The sequence below is a fragment of the Zeus faber genome (genome assembly GCF_960531495.2).
Source record: "Zeus faber genome assembly, chromosome: 11".
Taxonomy (NCBI): Eukaryota; Metazoa; Chordata; class Actinopteri; order Zeiformes; family Zeidae; genus Zeus; species Zeus faber.
The window spans coordinates 28375082-28391192 of NC_137205.1; the positions used below are offsets into that span (position 1 = coordinate 28375082).

Genomic DNA, 16111 nt, shown 5'->3' on the forward strand with positions numbered 1-16111 from the left:
CTTGCTCCTCCTCGTCGGTTTGTTTAGCTCTTGGGTAAATGTTATGCACTTAAAGTCAGGTCCTCGACCGCGTTCCCACACTCTTCTTGAATAGATGATCGGTTCGCTCGACCATCGAGTTGAACCGACTGAGCTGGATCGGAACGTTTCAATTGGGAAAGACGGAAAAACGCAGAAGTGGCTCCACCTCCTCACAGCGCTCAGCAAAGAGGGTCCAAATAAATATTTTAAACTTGATAATTAATTTTGCCATTTAACATTTAATATTCAACTACTTTTTTTTTTTAACTTGACCAAAGTGACAATTGAGAAGACTGTTGGAGAAGACTTGGAGTTGTTCCAACAACCAGTTTATTCTTCAAAAGACAAAGACGCTTCTCTCACAGATATGTATAGTCATACAGATTGAAAAGAAAAATAAAGGATATACACAAAAATTATTATAATTGACTACAGTTACAAGAAATTATTTATATTATTGTGTATTGTCTTTATATTATACACCGATCAGCCACAACATTAAAACCAGTGACAAGCGAAGTGAATAACACTGATCATCTGGTTTCAATGGCACCTGTCAAGAGGTGGGATATATTATTATTATATACTGTTATATATTATATATATATATACTGTTATATATTATTATTATATATATATACTGTTATATATTATTATTATTATATGAGGCAGCAAGTGAACAGTTAGTTGTTGAAGTTGATGTGTTGAAGCAGCGTAAGGGTCTGAGCCACTTTGACAAGGAGCACATAGTGATGCTGGACGACTGGGTCAGAGCATCTCCACAAGCACAGGTCTTATGGGCTGTTCCCGCTATGCAGTGGTTACTACCTACCAAACGTGCTCCAAGGAAGGACGACCGGTGAACACAGGGTCATGGGGCCCAAGGCTCATTGATGCACGTGGGGAGTGAAGTCTAATCCGTCTGGTTGGATCCCACAGAAGAACTACTGTAGCACAAATTGGTGAAAAAGTGAATGTTGCTATGATAGAAAGGTGTAGAACACACAGTGCATGGCAGCTTGCTGCGTATGGGAGCACTCAGAGTGTCCATGCTGACCCCTGTCCACCCCTGAAAGCACCTACAATGGACAGGACCATGGAGCAATGGAAGAAGGTTCTTCTACATCATGTGGATGGGTGGGGTCAGGGTCCGATCCGATGGAGCATCTGTGGAATGCAAGTGTGATCCATGGGGGCCCCACCTCCAACTTCCAGGACTTAAAGGATCTGCTGCTAACGTCTTGGTGCCAGATACCACAGGACACCTTCAGAGGTCTGGTGGAGTCCATGCCTCCACGGGTCACAGCTGTTTTGGCGACACGGGGGGGGGGGGGGGGGGGCTACACAATATTTGTGGTGGTTTTCATGTTGAAGCTGATCGGTGTATATTATGGCTATTTATATAATTTCATATTTGTGTGTGTGTGGTCACACAAATTGTCAAATATATATATATATATATACACACAAAATATGATGGACTAGTTACAATAAATTATTTATATTATTATTGTTATTGCATAGTCTAATAGTATGCATTAGTCTGATATGGATTTATACATTTAGATTAAACTATTATATATTTTTTTGTATTGCACTGCCTTTGGAGTTGACCTTTCATCATTCCACGACTGTATGACCGCATGTGACAATAAAGAATCTTCAACCTATTATTTTCTCTTATTATCTCCATTTTATGCAGACAAAACAACGCCACGACCGCCAGCACCGTGCGGTCGTGGTTACTTTTTTTACTTTTACTTAGCACCACCTTGCAGTATTTATTGTTATACCAATGTTGTTATTACACTAATCTCTGTCGCAATGTAGCTGAATGTTATTCTCCCTTGTATGTCGCTTTGGATAAAAGCGTCTGATAAATGTAAATGTAGCACCGCAGCCTGCAGACCACGCTGCAGACCACGCTGCATTCCACTGAGGACGCAACTCGGAAAAGAAAACAACAACAACACATCTACTTGGAAAGGCGTCAAGTGGCGGATTCCGAGTCGGAATTTCGGGGCAGATCGTTCGGCACGACCTCACGTCACAGCTGCACGGATACACCGATTACTTTGAATAAAGTTCAATTTGCATTGTTTTTTTTGGGGGGGGGGGGGGGGGATACCCGTCTAACTCGATCTATACTATGGTGTACTTTTAGCTCCGACGTAGATTATCGTGTAATTCACACGTTTGCCCAACAACGACACGTTGACCGCCGGCGTCCATGTTTTTTTTTTTTTTTTTTCTTTCTTTTTGTTTCACGAACAGAAGCAGTGGGACGCACACATGACGGGCGACCGACTCAGAATCACCGATTTCCGAGTCCCGTTGGAACGCGGCACCGGCGTTCGCCGACTCCCTGGCCGGCGGGCGGAAGTGCGTAATAGAGAATCCCCCCCCACAATCCCCCGCGGTTTCCGGTTCCAACATTCCAATCCGTAAGATGGCGGACCGCCGACGGAGACGGAGGCGCGCGTCGCAGGACAGCGAGGAGGACGACGAGTCCGGCTCGGGCTCGGAGGGCGGACGGTCGGGCTCGCCGGCCGTCAAGCCCCGGGTCCGGGAGGCCGAGCCGGCGGAGGTGACGGTCCCGCGGCCTCCCGCCAAAATCGACGCCGAGTCCGAGTGTGTGAGTTTCCCGTCGAAGTTTCCCGGTTGGATCGGGCGGCTCCCCCCCCCCCCGCCGCGTCGCCTCTTTAGAGACCCGCGGAGTCTCCTCGCCGAGGCGGTAGATTAACCTCGTTTTGCGGAGCGGTAGGCTCCGGAGAGCCCTGGCGCCGGTGTTTGTTGAGCTCCTGGCGGGCAGCTAGGCCACGCTCCACCCGTAACGATGCCACGTCCAGCATCCAGACGAATGCCACACTACCAGACCACCACATCACTGGACACCCAGACTACCGCGCTACCAGACAACCACACTACCACCCAGAGCAACAGAGACCCAGAGCAACAGAGACCCAGAGCAACAGAGACCCAGAGCAACAGAGACCCAGAGCAGGGTCTGTGTGTGTGGTAGTCTGGGTCTCTGTTGCTCAAGATTTTTATTCAAAATCTCGAATAAAAATCTTGAGCAACAGAGACCCAGACTACCACACACACACACAGACCATCACACTAATAGACAACCGCGCTACAAGGCATCCAGACTATCATGCTATTATACACAAGACTATCAGACCACCAGACTGTGAGACCGTTTGACTGCCAGAACATCAGGCTGATGGATTGTCATGCCACCAGGCCACTGTCAGGTAGAGGCACTGTGTTCATGATAGTGATGTATTGCCCAGTTCGTTTTCAAACAACCCTTTTATTTCATAGTGTTGGTAACTTATCAGCAGCAGCCCTAACACCTAATCTATAAAGTGTTATAATGTGTTAGGTGTTAGGCCATGATCCCTCAAGTAGTGGACGACTCATCCCTACTTGGAACCTACTGAAGAAATAACATATATTCTGGTAATTGATGGAGAAAATCCTCTTTGGCACTATGACTGAACCATGGACATGTGTGGCCCTAAATGAGTCCTTAAACTTTTTATGCCTGTGGACGGCCATGCCGGTTTTGTTTGGACCATTTACTTTGTACTCGCTCTATGGCACTTTGACGTTAGGGGGAAACTGGCTGCTTCGATAATGACATTTTTATGTTCAAGATAAGTGTTATAACTTGTTTTGGAGTCCCGGCGTGTTTACAGTCAGTCACATTCACCGCTTTGTTTAAAACAGCATTATAAAGCTGCGTTGTGTAGCTTTTGGTATTTCCGCCCCTAGTTTCTAAATCCCATTACACTTTTTTGGTCCAGTGTCCATAAAGAGTTTATTTTACCGGACAAATTTGAACCTTATCAGTCACGTTTCAATTACAATCTATGTTAGAAAGGCAAATATAATGTACACGGCGCCCCTTGCACTCAAAAGTGCTCACTGTGTCCTCTCTCCCCTGGGACGGGGCCCCCTGCTACCGGCGCGACTGTACCGTGGCAACACCTGTGAGTAACAAACCCCATCGTGCAAAAAGTGAGGGCGGGGGCACGCACGTGAGGTGGGATCCCGGCCCTGCGGGTGACGGGCACACCACTGGCCCGTCCCCCCCCCCCGCCATCAGGGAGGTGGGGCGGCTATGTTTTGTATGAGCATTATAACCGGACATTTTGATTGGCAAGTTTATAATTTTTAAAATGTATTTATTTTTAGAAATTTTACTAGGCAAAAAAATAACGTAATTCATGGCTAACAATAATTTATTATTGTTAGCAAAACATTAAGGAATTGACGTAAACCCTCGAAGCCTAACACGCTTTTCCTGCGCTTTCAAACCCAAACACCATCAAAATGATTTTGAAGTTATTTTATGGTTTAAAAAAAAAAAAAAAGGTTACCTAGTGTTGCATTAAAACAAACCACATTTTCCACGAAACTGTCTCGGTGTGAAAAGTAGAGCATGAAACAGGAACTCTATGCATGCACATTTCGCTTGTATCTGGTTTCGTAATCTGAGCATTTTTGAGTACGAGTGCATCAGTACAGTGTAAGACAACTCTTTATTAATTCCCGGGAGGAAATTTGTGGAAATTTAGTGGTATTGTAGCAGATGGCCCGCTCTGTGTCAATGCATCCCAAATATCTGCAGTTTGTTCTCATGGTGTGAAAGTGATGCTCATTCTTTTGTTTTTTCTTTATGTATTTGCAGGAAAGTGAAGATGGAGTCGGAGAAGGTACGTGTCCTTTCAAAGTCAGTAAGTGTCGTGCTAAATAACTGCATGTATGGCTGCACGGATACTGCTGTCGGATGTGATGCAGTGCCCACATACTCATTAAAGCTGACCTGTTATACTCCTTTTTAACAAGTTAATATGGGGCTCTGAGTTCCCCGAAACATGTCTTTGACGTTTTTTTTTTCTGAAAATTCCACTCAGATAATGCATTAGCCATTCTAACATGCCTCTAAACCCCTCCTGTTCCTCATGCTGTTTTGGTGTGTCGCCTCCTTCCCGATGCCCCTAGTTCTGTGAGCCAATTGGATTTGAGCATGAGTAGTAGGGATCTGTGAGAAAATGGGGTTTGCGCGTGAGTAGTAGTGTTCTGCTGGATGAAGTACGTAAACATGCATTGATTTCCCCTCAGCAGTCCACCTAAATCTATTTGTGAACAAATTTGAGGCGAGAAATAAGCAATCCAGTTGCTAAATCTTGACTCATATTAGATCTATTAGGCCTAGTTTAAAAGTTTGTTCCGACTATGTGCAAGCCACGTCTACCATCAACGTTACAACAGAATTTTTAAATTATTGTCCAATTATTTTTTTAAATACTTACATTTCACTCGTCCGCAGTTTTGTCACGCACAGCTGGTATTGATTCCTCTTTTTTTTTAAGATTTGTACTGGTCTCGGCAGCCAATAACAGCAGTTCCCATGCATGCTTAGCTCTTAGCTTGGATGCTAGTGGGTCCGGTGGTGCTCGGGCCGTGGGTGGAGTTACTCAGGTGTGGGGCGGTTGGAATTCTATGAGTCTCAATGTGACATAGGACTCAGAAACACATCTGATCAGCTTGTTGTTTTCTGAAATACGCAGCTCATGAAAAACTGACTGGGTTGTTTTATTTCATAGTTTGTCTGTTAGCAGGCCCACCAGAGAGCCAAATGTATGTGCACAAGCACTGAAAAAGTGAGTTTCCATCATAGGTCCCCTTTAAAATACTTTTTTGGTTAACACCGTCTCACTCCTACCCCAGCTGTCCTCTCTGACTACGACAGTGCAGATCCTGAGGAGAACGGCTCCCATTCAGAGGTAAATAGCCAAATCTGAAATTTATTTATATATATATATATATATATATATATATATATATATATATATATATATATATATATATATATATATATATATATATATATATTTATTACATTACTGTACTTATTTGTATTTTATTATTGTATTTATTTTCTTGTATCGTCATTTTTGGGGTCGTTTTTTTATTATCCCTTCGCCCAGGGAGGGGAAGAGGGCGAGCACTACAGCGACGAAGAGGCTCCAGCGTCAGCGACTGAAGTGAAACCCCCGGCTGCCGAAGCCCCCCCGCAGGGTGAGGTAGCGGAAGAGGCGGCCGAGGAAGCGGAGGAGGTGGAGGAGGTTGAGGAGGTGGAGGAGGAAGAGGGGGAAGCAGAAGAGGGAACAGTTGGGGGCAACAAGGAGGAGGGCAAGGCGGAGGAGAAGGAAACCGTGGCCGGAGAGAGGCAGAGTGGAGATGGACAGGTAAGGAGTGATGAGCGGAAGTCGAGTGATTGATGAGAAAGGAAACCCACGAGTCGTGGGTTGTGGTGTGTACACTGTTAGAAATGCGCCGCGCTGGCTGCAGCGTTCACACAGACGGAACATATGTCGCTGGTTGAATCGCAGCTTCAGCCTCTGTGACGTTAAGGTCTACTCATACATGTACACGCCCTTTATGGATAATCGCATTGTTCTCCTTCCGTGAGAAATGTAATCTAATAGCATCAGAGGGCAATGCTAAGATGACCTATTGTGCCTTTGGTCCGTTTTGGGTCGGTAGAGTAATAGTGTAAAATGTTTATTTTTACTTTATTTTTATGAAACTGGCGTTTCAAGAGTGAAAATTGAAAAAAGCTCCATCTTTCGCTCGCTGTTTTTCTTTGTGCTGCTCTGCACCGCTGTTGTCTCGTTGAACTGTCGGGTGTCAAATCGGCGCACCAGACCGCAACTACGACTTTATACCGGTGCAGAGCTCGACATTGACGCTTGCCCGGGGCAAGTCAACTCTGTGTTCGGGCAAAGGGAATACCTCATGCAATTGCAGGGCTGCAGACTTAACTTTTTCCACTTATAGCACTGGTGCTTCCTACTTGAACATTTTAGGAGCTCCAGCACAAAATTTAGGAGCGCCACTGAAATCGACATGCAACGCAACACATTTATATTTTTTCCATCCTAACTGTATTACTGATAATTGCTTTGGTAATAAATAGACAATTTACAGAAATAACAATGTGCTGTTTTATTTTAAAGAAAAAGGTCACAAAGTGAAGGAGTGCTTTAACAGAAAAAAAACATGAATTAAAAAAAAAATATTAGAGATTTTTTTTATGAACTAAACCCATTTGGCCTTAATTACTTTTCATATATTTTCACATGTAAAAATAACTGACAGTTTTTATGCACTGGACGTTATCGGTAGTGAAAACTTTGACCACCCGCCTCTTTTATCTGATTGGCCGAACAACCATAGTTTGACATTGACGAGCGGCGCTGCTGTTTGGCTCGAGTCGCACGGGAGAGCACAGCGGCGGCGTGCCGTACATTTCAAGCGGCGCGCTCCAAGCCATAATGTTTAGTGAAGGCGCGTGGCGGTTTCGGAGCACCGGAGGGCGGATATTTCAGTCGGCAGCTCTGGCCAGGCACCGACATGAGGCAATGAAATTACATTACATTGAATTTAGCAGACGCTTTTATCCAAAGCGACTTACAATTATTCAAACACCGACGGACGCAGCCATCAGGAGCAAATAGGGGTTAAGTGTCTTGCTCAAGGACACTACAGCATGCTAGCAGGAGGAGCCTGGGATCGAACCAGCAACCTTTAGATTACGAGACGACCAGCTCTACCTCCTGAGCTACCGTCCCCAAATCTACGTTGGGATTTGGTCCGGTAGATACCGATCGTATAGGAACTGGTGCCACAGTGGGACCGGGCAGCTCTACAATGAAATATGATTTTAATTTTAAACTGTAAAACAAAACAAAAAGAAAAACATGGTCAATGTTGATATTGTGGACACTCCGAGTAAAATATGTAAATGGGGGCGGGTAGGCCCACATGTTCCATTTTGGAAGAGTGTGTTTCGCTATTGGGCAAGTAAAAGCTTAATTTCAATCCCTGTGGCATGCGAGTGTCTGCAACTCCACGTTTACGCAGCGTCTCCTGCAGTACAATCCTCTGAAGATCTGCTTCCCAACTGTGTTTCTGACCTCAGCAAAAGTCCATATGGTGCCACTCACTCTGACCAGTAGCGTGCTACGTAACTGTGATTAAACTTGTGACATCATAGAACATGTATCTTGGAACCGAGTGGCTGGTAGTGGTTTTGGTAGTCGCTGGTTAACGGCTAGTCTCCCTTTCTCTCTCTCTCTCTCTCTCTCTCTCTCGCTTTCTTTCTCTCTCTCCATTTCACACACACACACACACACACACACGCATGCAGGAGTCCACAGATGATCCAGAGAACAAGTCGGGAGGAAAACCGGGTCAGAAGCTGGACGACGACGAGGACCGCAAGAATCCCGCCTACATCCCGAGGAAGGGCCTGTTCTTCGAGCACGACGTCAGAGGGCACGCCCAGGAGGAAGAGAGGTAGGGCTGGTTGGATGGATGTGTCGTTGGGATGTATTGGTAGACGGTGGAAAAGAAGGCTCGGGCAGATTGACCGTTAAATGTATGTGACAAATAATCTCTTGAACTTGAAATTGTTTCCCATCAGTCGCCGGTTGACATTAATGAGGGACGATGTTTTTTTAATTTTTATTCTATTTTTTGAATCATCTCGGAGCAAGTCTGAGCACAGAAGTGGAGTACGTGCAGTTTACCGCGTTCTGAAACTGATCCCCCGCTCTGAATCGCTCCGAGCGGGAGCGGAGAGGGGGAGAGACCAGAGAGGCTCTCCCCTCTGAGCTCTTTTGGATTTATTATTGATTATTTGTGATGTGTAAAAGTGACGGTGTATTGCGCGTAAAATAATTAGTGTGATTGTTTTCCCTCTCATTGTTGTGACTTTGTGTGTTGTTCTAACCCTCATTGTGAAGCGTGTTGTCTGAATCAACTATGACCACAGAAATGGAATGTGACGTCGTTGTTAACAAGTACGACGGTTTAGACCTGACATTAGGATGCGGATCGGATCTCACTTCCCCGCTCTATATGCAAGTCTAATATATTGTGATTATAATATAGTAATATTTATAATACGATCGCACAGAGAAAGATTTCGATTAATTAGATTTCTTTAGTTTCCAACTTGTATGGAAAATGTAAACCTAACTCAGAGAATTAGAGTGGAGTTTTTTTTAATTTTTATTTCTCCTCCACACAGTGGTGCTCTGGTTCGTAACTCCCGTCCCAGTTTTCCTGTGTTTTTATTTTAGATATATTTATTTTCATGTGTTTCCTACTTGTATGAAACAACATTTTTAAAAACAACTGATTAAAAGGGACTGTCCCTTCTGTCCTGTTCCTAAAAAACAAATAAATAAAAGTAGTGTCTTTCACGAGGGCTCGGTATTGTTCAAGAAAATGTCCATACCGGTGCCAAAACCAGAACCCTTAAGTGATACCGATACCAATAAAGAAATTCACTAAACCCATTGTGTGAATAGACGCATTCAGTTGAGTAAAATGCCACCACTCCTCCGATTACATATTGAAAGTGTTCAAATTGTCCAAATTATTTAAAAATATATTAAATAACTGTACATAACTGTACGATGAAGCATTTGTGCAGTGACATTTTAAACCAAAAGCATGAAAAGCAGGAATGATTACAGCGAGGAAAAACCTCTTCCACTGCTCATGTGGACGCCTGACCATGGGAGAAGTTGAGAACCTTTCCTTTAACAGACCGCTGTGGTTTCTGCTGCGGTCGTCAGCCGATCACGCGTCATATAAAATCGTAAGAACGCTCGCGGTGATGGGCCGGCCTGTGGCTGCTGCGGTGGCCAATAATGCGTCGGATTAAAGCGAGGAGCCCTTGCGGTGATGGGCTGCGAGCAAAACCATAGAAATAGACAAATAAACCTTTCTTTCCAGATCTGGGTACAGCAAGGCTTGAACGCAGGCGTTGTTTGACTGGAGGCGTCGGGATTCTACTTGGTGTCGGGTTATATCAATCCATACCCCACTTCACAATAGAATCGGCGACCGGAATGTTGCATGACGCCCAAGCCTAGTGGGAAGGGGAGGATGGAGAGGAAGGAGCCGGTCTTGCATGCACGGTTTCCAAACCCTAAATCGCCCACTTGTCATCTGATCTTGGGTGAATAACCGAGAAGAATCCGCTGGTTGTGATTCAGGATGTGGTTGCAGATCAGACTGAGGCGATAACGGCCTCGTTGTGCTCAAGGTTTGTTCTGACAACTTGTGCTCTCGGTGAGAGGATGAGATTTCATGATTTTGATTCAGGGCACCACGGTGCCATTATGAATGGATCCTCAATGTATCTTGATTTTTCACGTTTTTAAATGTTCATTTCTATACCCGCTTTGCTCGATTGACGGGGTTCACGCGTTGTTGCCTCCCTCTTGGCTTGTAGAGTGTCTTATTTCCACAGAGATGGAATGTTGTTGCCCGGCTCCAATGTGTATCATAAAGCTGTAGTAAGTGGAAGCTGAATGTCAACACGCACGCCCCCCACACGTCTGTTAAAGTGTCACCGCCCAGCTGGTTTCGTCGTATTCGTTCTTTTCACCCTTTACTTTGTATTGCATCTATACGAAATGTTTGTTCCATGCATATTGACAATTTAAAGCACTGTTTTAGAAACTCTTTAATTGGATTAAAGAGTTTTGTGCATAGATATAGAATGTTTAAAAGAGAGACTGGTGCTGCCTCTCCGAACGGATTCCATTCCTCCCTCGTGATCCTAACTGGTGTTCATGCTAAAATGTTCGGTATTATTAATAACAGTAATTATCCAGGAGGTGTGTCTGATCGCCTTCTTCCCCTCTCAGACCCAAAGGCCGTAACAGGAAGTTGTGGAAGGACGAGGGTCGCTGGGAGCACGACCGGTTCCGTGAGGAAGAGCAAGCGCCCAAAAGTAGGGACGAGCTCATCGCCCTCTATGGCTACGACATCCGGAACGGCGGCGGGCACGGAGACCGGTCTGGAGAGCGACCGTACCGACAGCGCCGACCCAGGTGAGACGGAGGGGAATTGAATCCCTAAAATGCATTGAAATGTGTAATTTAAAATTGTTTTTATTCTTATATAATCAGTATTTGCGTGACTGTTTTCATTCAAAATGAGGGTATTGGGGATGTCTCCAGTTTCTTTGGATGGAAAAAATGGTCCCGAATGACGTTTGAATAATTTTTTTGTCCCTAATCGGACGAGAATTTGGTCCATGACGACGAAGGCTAACCATGCTCCCCTCTCCCCCCGCAGACAGAGTACGTCTCCCAGCAGAGACAAGCGCTGGGGGGGCGGCGGCGGCGGCGGCGGTGGGGGGGACAGACCTGTCCGCTCCTGGCAAAGCGGAGGGGGCGGAGCTAACCGCACAGGCCCTCCCCCGGCGTCCTCCCCCCATGCCCCCTCGTCCTTCCCTCCCCCCGCCTTCTCCTCTCAGCGTATCCACAGCAGCAACCCCCCCAACAGACCCCCCCCTGCGCACCACGCCCCGCCCCCCCGGGGCTTCCAGGGTGGCAGACCCGCGCAGCACAACCAAGCGCACCCAACGCCGCAGTCCCAGCACAGGAACAACGACTCCAACCCCCACCAACACCACCCGAGGGAAAGGCCTACCGCCTACAGCCACCGACAGGGCTACTCCTCAGTGGAGGGAGATATTGGGGGAGTCGGCAGGGGGCCCCGTGGTGGCGGCGGGGGAGGACGGGGTGGAGGCGCCTCTGTGGTGGTGGAGCAGATCACCACTGTCCAGCGGGAGGAGGCGTTAGCGGCTCCCGCCGCCACGTCACTAGAGTCGGGACGATTCCGGTCTCCGTCGCCACGGCGACAGCAGCAGGAGCGCCGGGGGAGCACGGAGCGATCTGGGTCGCTCGCTCCCTCCTCCTCTCAGCCCCCATCGGCCGACAGGGGGGAGTCGCCGCCCCCCGCCGAGCGCCCCGTGGAGCGCAAGTCGTACTCGCTGGCCCGCAGGACTCGCTCCCGGCCCGCCGACCTGGGCAGCAAGCAGGTGTCCGTGGAGGAGACGGCTGCCACGGGGAACGCCCCCTCCCCCGGCGGTCCAGCGGGGAAGGGCTGGACGGGCGGGGACGGGCCGGGCCAGGGAGCGGCCGGCGCCGGGGGAGGGCTGACGGGGCTGGACCAGAACCTGGCCCGGCTGAGCCTCTCCGGGCAAAACTGGGCCCAGAACTCCACCTCGTACCTGCGCTCCGAGATGGGAGGTGAGGCCTACGTGTGTTCCAGTGTGGACTAGTTCCCACTAGGGATGAGTTTCTGCATCGATCAGAATGTTTTGATGCCGATACTTTGTTTGTGATTCACTTCAGATTGTACTGGTAAAAGTTGGCTGCAGTTCTCATGTTTCCAAATTGCATCAATAAAAATATTACATTTAAAGCATGTTAGTTAAAGAGAAAAGAAAACCTTTGATTGGTATATATCAACAGATACTCAATAGCCTTGTATTGAGTATCTTGTACCTTGTAAGGGGAAATATATATGTTAGAAAAGTTGCAATAAAATAAATAAAAGGTGGACTAGGTGCGTTTCTATCAATTGAGGGAAAGTAACTATTGAATTTCATAGGCTGATCCTACGATAGTGTATCGTGTAGTTTAAAATTAACAATGAGACTTAACTTGTTAACCACAATACATTTTATGACTACTGCTAAAATGACATGATAATGATAGCCCTTGTCAACACTAGCATCTATTATTAAAATATGAATATCAAATGAATTTCAGAATAAACACTTGTTTACACTTGTTTTATGGTCAGGTCTGTTGAACCGTTTATGTATATTGTGTGTGTGTGTGTGTGTGTGTGTGTGTGTGTGTGTGTGTGTGTGTGTGTGTGTGTGTGTGTGTGTGTGTGTGTGTGTGTGTGTGTGTGTGTGTGTGTGTGTGTGTGTGTGTGTGTGTGTGTGTGTGTGGATATGTTTAATCCAGTGGTATCGAAACCGTCGCTCACGCCCCCTAGTGGGGCGTGGTGTAATTGCAGGGGGGGGCGTGAGAAAAAGAGAGAAAAGTGTTAAAAAAAAAAAAACCACGTAAAAGTAGGTGTTTAATATATGTTTTAGTTACAATTTAAAATGACTAATTACGGGGGAGAGAAACAGGTTATTTTCCTTAGTTCATTGAAAATTATACAATTTGTTTATAATTAAATGATCATTATTTATTTTGTTTTGTATTTATTTTAGTTGTGGATCTTTGTCCCTGTTAGCCTTTGAGGGCAGGCAATAAAAAGCCGCAAATGAATGTGACTGCTCTAAACTACGGTTTTTGGGAGGGAGAGCGTCAACTCTTTGAAATCATAGGCACGGGGGTTTGAATACCACTAGTATGGTTGAATTAATAGTATTACAATGTACTACGGTATCAACCCAGCCCTCCTGGAACCCCTCCTTCATTTTGGACCCCTCTCCTCCTTCCACAGGCATCCCCAACCCCATCCACATAACTGGTGGCCCGCCCCAGTACTCCGGCATGGAGGAGATGGGAGTGGGGACCAACCGGGCCAAGCGCTACTCCTCCCAGCGGCAGAGGGCCGTGCCCGAGCCGGGGCCCCCCATGCACCTCGGGGTGATGGAGGGCCACTACTACGAACCCAGTAAGATGGAGGCTTCATTTTGATCGTCACCGACAGACGGTCACGGTTGTACACAGTAGAAATAATGCTGTTTTCTTGTTCTCATCAGTGCCTGCACCTGCTTGGTCATCATCTGAAATTAATATAACATAATATGATATTTGATGTGTGCAAATATTGTCTAAAGTCACCAGCAGTCATCCCCGAAATGTTGATCAATAATGCTATCCGTTGAAAAATATTGTGATATTTGATTTTGTCGATATCGCCAAGCCCTGCTGTTCAACAAATTATTAATCTGACCGATTAATCCGACCTATAACTCCATGGATATCAGGCTTTAAAAGTATTTAAATGAAACAAGCAGACGCTAAACTACTTGATTCCTTCCCAAAATAAGTGCCTGATCGATCAGTCTCGCTCTCTCTTTCTCTCTCCCCCTCTCTCGCTCTCTCTCTCTCTCTCTAGTGTCGTACCAGGGACCAATCTATGCTCATGGGGACAGCCCCGCCCCCATCCCGCCCCAAGGCATGCTGGTCCAGCCTGAGATGCACATCGCTCACCCTGGTGCGTGGACGAGCTTCACATTCGCACTTGGACTTTCTGATTCTGTCACGCTTTTTAAAAGCTACCCTGACAAAAAACGATTGCCAGGATGGTTGAACCTTTAACTTCTCTTTTGGGTAGAAAGTTTATATTTTTATTTTTATTTTTTTTACAATTTTATACGCGGCATTCGTAGGCCATAATTGTCAGGGTCCGCCTTTTTGCCTACAAAACAACTTTATTACTTAATTGCTTATTCCGTATTCACGTACCGCCTTTAAAATGGTTAACCGTAAGGTCATCTGGTATAAAAAATACAACACAGGCGTGAGATCCACCCGGCACAGATTATGTGATGGATGACCACTTTAAGTATTGCACTTATTGTCTGCAGGACTCCATCCCCACCAATCAGCCGCTCCCATGGCCAACCCCACCCTCTACGGAGCCCCGCCCGTCTCCCTGTCACCGGGGCAACCGCAGCAGTTGCTGGCACCGCCCTTCTACCCTCCACCCGGAGTGATGACCTTCCCCTACGCGCCCATGTACCCCAACCCACAGGTATACACACACACACACACACACACACACACAGAAATACTTATATTAAATATTTAATGTCCCTGTAAAGTGAATTCAGTGATTTTGTCTGGTAACACGTTCTACGTGTTGGAACACCATCGTTGAAAACGTGAAAAAACTGAGCTATGTAATATTACTGAGTTGTGGAGTTGAACCGTTTTAACTATTTTTCACCGTTTTTGTGTTCCGCATTTTTTTGGGGTGGGCCTAAACCAGGGCCGGACGGTGCACTATGCTCCTACTTTCCATATGGAGGCGCTGCACAGCAGGGAGCTCCGCACTCGGGCAGCTCCGCAGCGCCGGCTCCAGAGGGATCCTTTGGGATCCCTTGTTTTCAGATACCCGGTTCACTTCAATGAGGAATTGTAATGGGAATCATTAATACATTATTATGTGTGTGAATCATAGGGTTGCCGCGGATACGCGGTGTTCGGGTGTACACGGATCACGTGAATTACGAAATAAAACTTAAATAAAAACATTTAGTTCATTTTCTCGTGTCAGCGTCGACGTTCACCAAATAAAGCAGTTTTTAGTCGGGCTCTGCAGAAGTGCAGGTGTCAGAGTGTTCATCACGGTAGGAGGCTGCAGGACACGCTCCGTGGAAACGTTCTCACCGCGATCGGGCCCGAGAAGGGGTCGGCATCCGACACTGCTTGCGGATCCGGTGCGTGAGCGGTGCTGTTATGGGTTGTTTTTTGTTTTTTTTAAAGAGGAAACACTCAAAACAAACGGAGAGCAGAATTAACGCCGCTTTATTTCCTGCACCCTACGCCGAGGGAGGGGGAGGGAGGGGGAGAGATCAGAGAGAGACTTTTGACCCTTTTAAGGTTCCTTTATTTTCATTGTCATGTCGCAACAGCAGAAGCTTGATTACGAAGGAGACAAGAGGAGGAGGAGGAGAAGAGAAGTAAAAAAATTGAGACAAACCAACTATCTATCTGTTTTCTTAATTTGGGGGCGGACCGGGACTTGGTTTGGTCTGGGTTGTTGTTGAGCCTGGTGAACGTCGTGGCCACTGCCAACGTGGAGCCGGGGGTTGAGCACCCTCCTCATCACTGAGCTCCGTCAAAATGAACCACCAGCCGTGAATTAAAAATAGATCGTTCTTTTTTTTTTTTTTTTTTTTTTGTGTGTTTTTGAGACAGTTTTTGTTTTGAGAGAGTTTTTGTACACTGTCACAAAACACAATATTTCCGTACTCTCTCTCTCTCTCGTTCTCTCCCCCCCCCCCCTCTTTATCCCTGTAGCACGGGAGTTGTAGTAAACCCTACACGGGTGAAATGACGTCTTCCCTCCTCCCCCGCAGGCCCAGTCCCAGGTGTACGGGGGTGTGACCTACTACGACACGGTGCAGCAGCAGGCGCAGCCCAAGCCCTCCCCACCCCGCCGCTCCTCGCAGCCCGTCACCATCAAACCCCCCCCCCCAGAGGTTCCCTTTGCCTCAGAGTAA

General features: G+C 46.6%; 1 protein-coding gene across 1 annotated transcript; it reads left to right on the top strand.

The window, feature by feature from the left end:
* Nucleotides 1–2470: 2470 nt before the first annotated feature.
* casc3 (casc3 exon junction complex subunit) lies at nt 2471–16111 on the top strand (the record flags this gene model as incomplete). The annotated part of the gene is made up of 11 exons (XM_080010111.1): nt 2471–2656; nt 4721–4745; nt 5764–5819; nt 6024–6284; nt 8249–8397; nt 10767–10952; nt 11200–12158; nt 13378–13551; nt 13999–14097; nt 14471–14637; nt 15968–16111. 11 exons carry the CDS (start codon nt 2471–2473, stop codon nt 16109–16111), a joined length of 2406 nt encoding a protein of 801 aa, XP_079866237.1.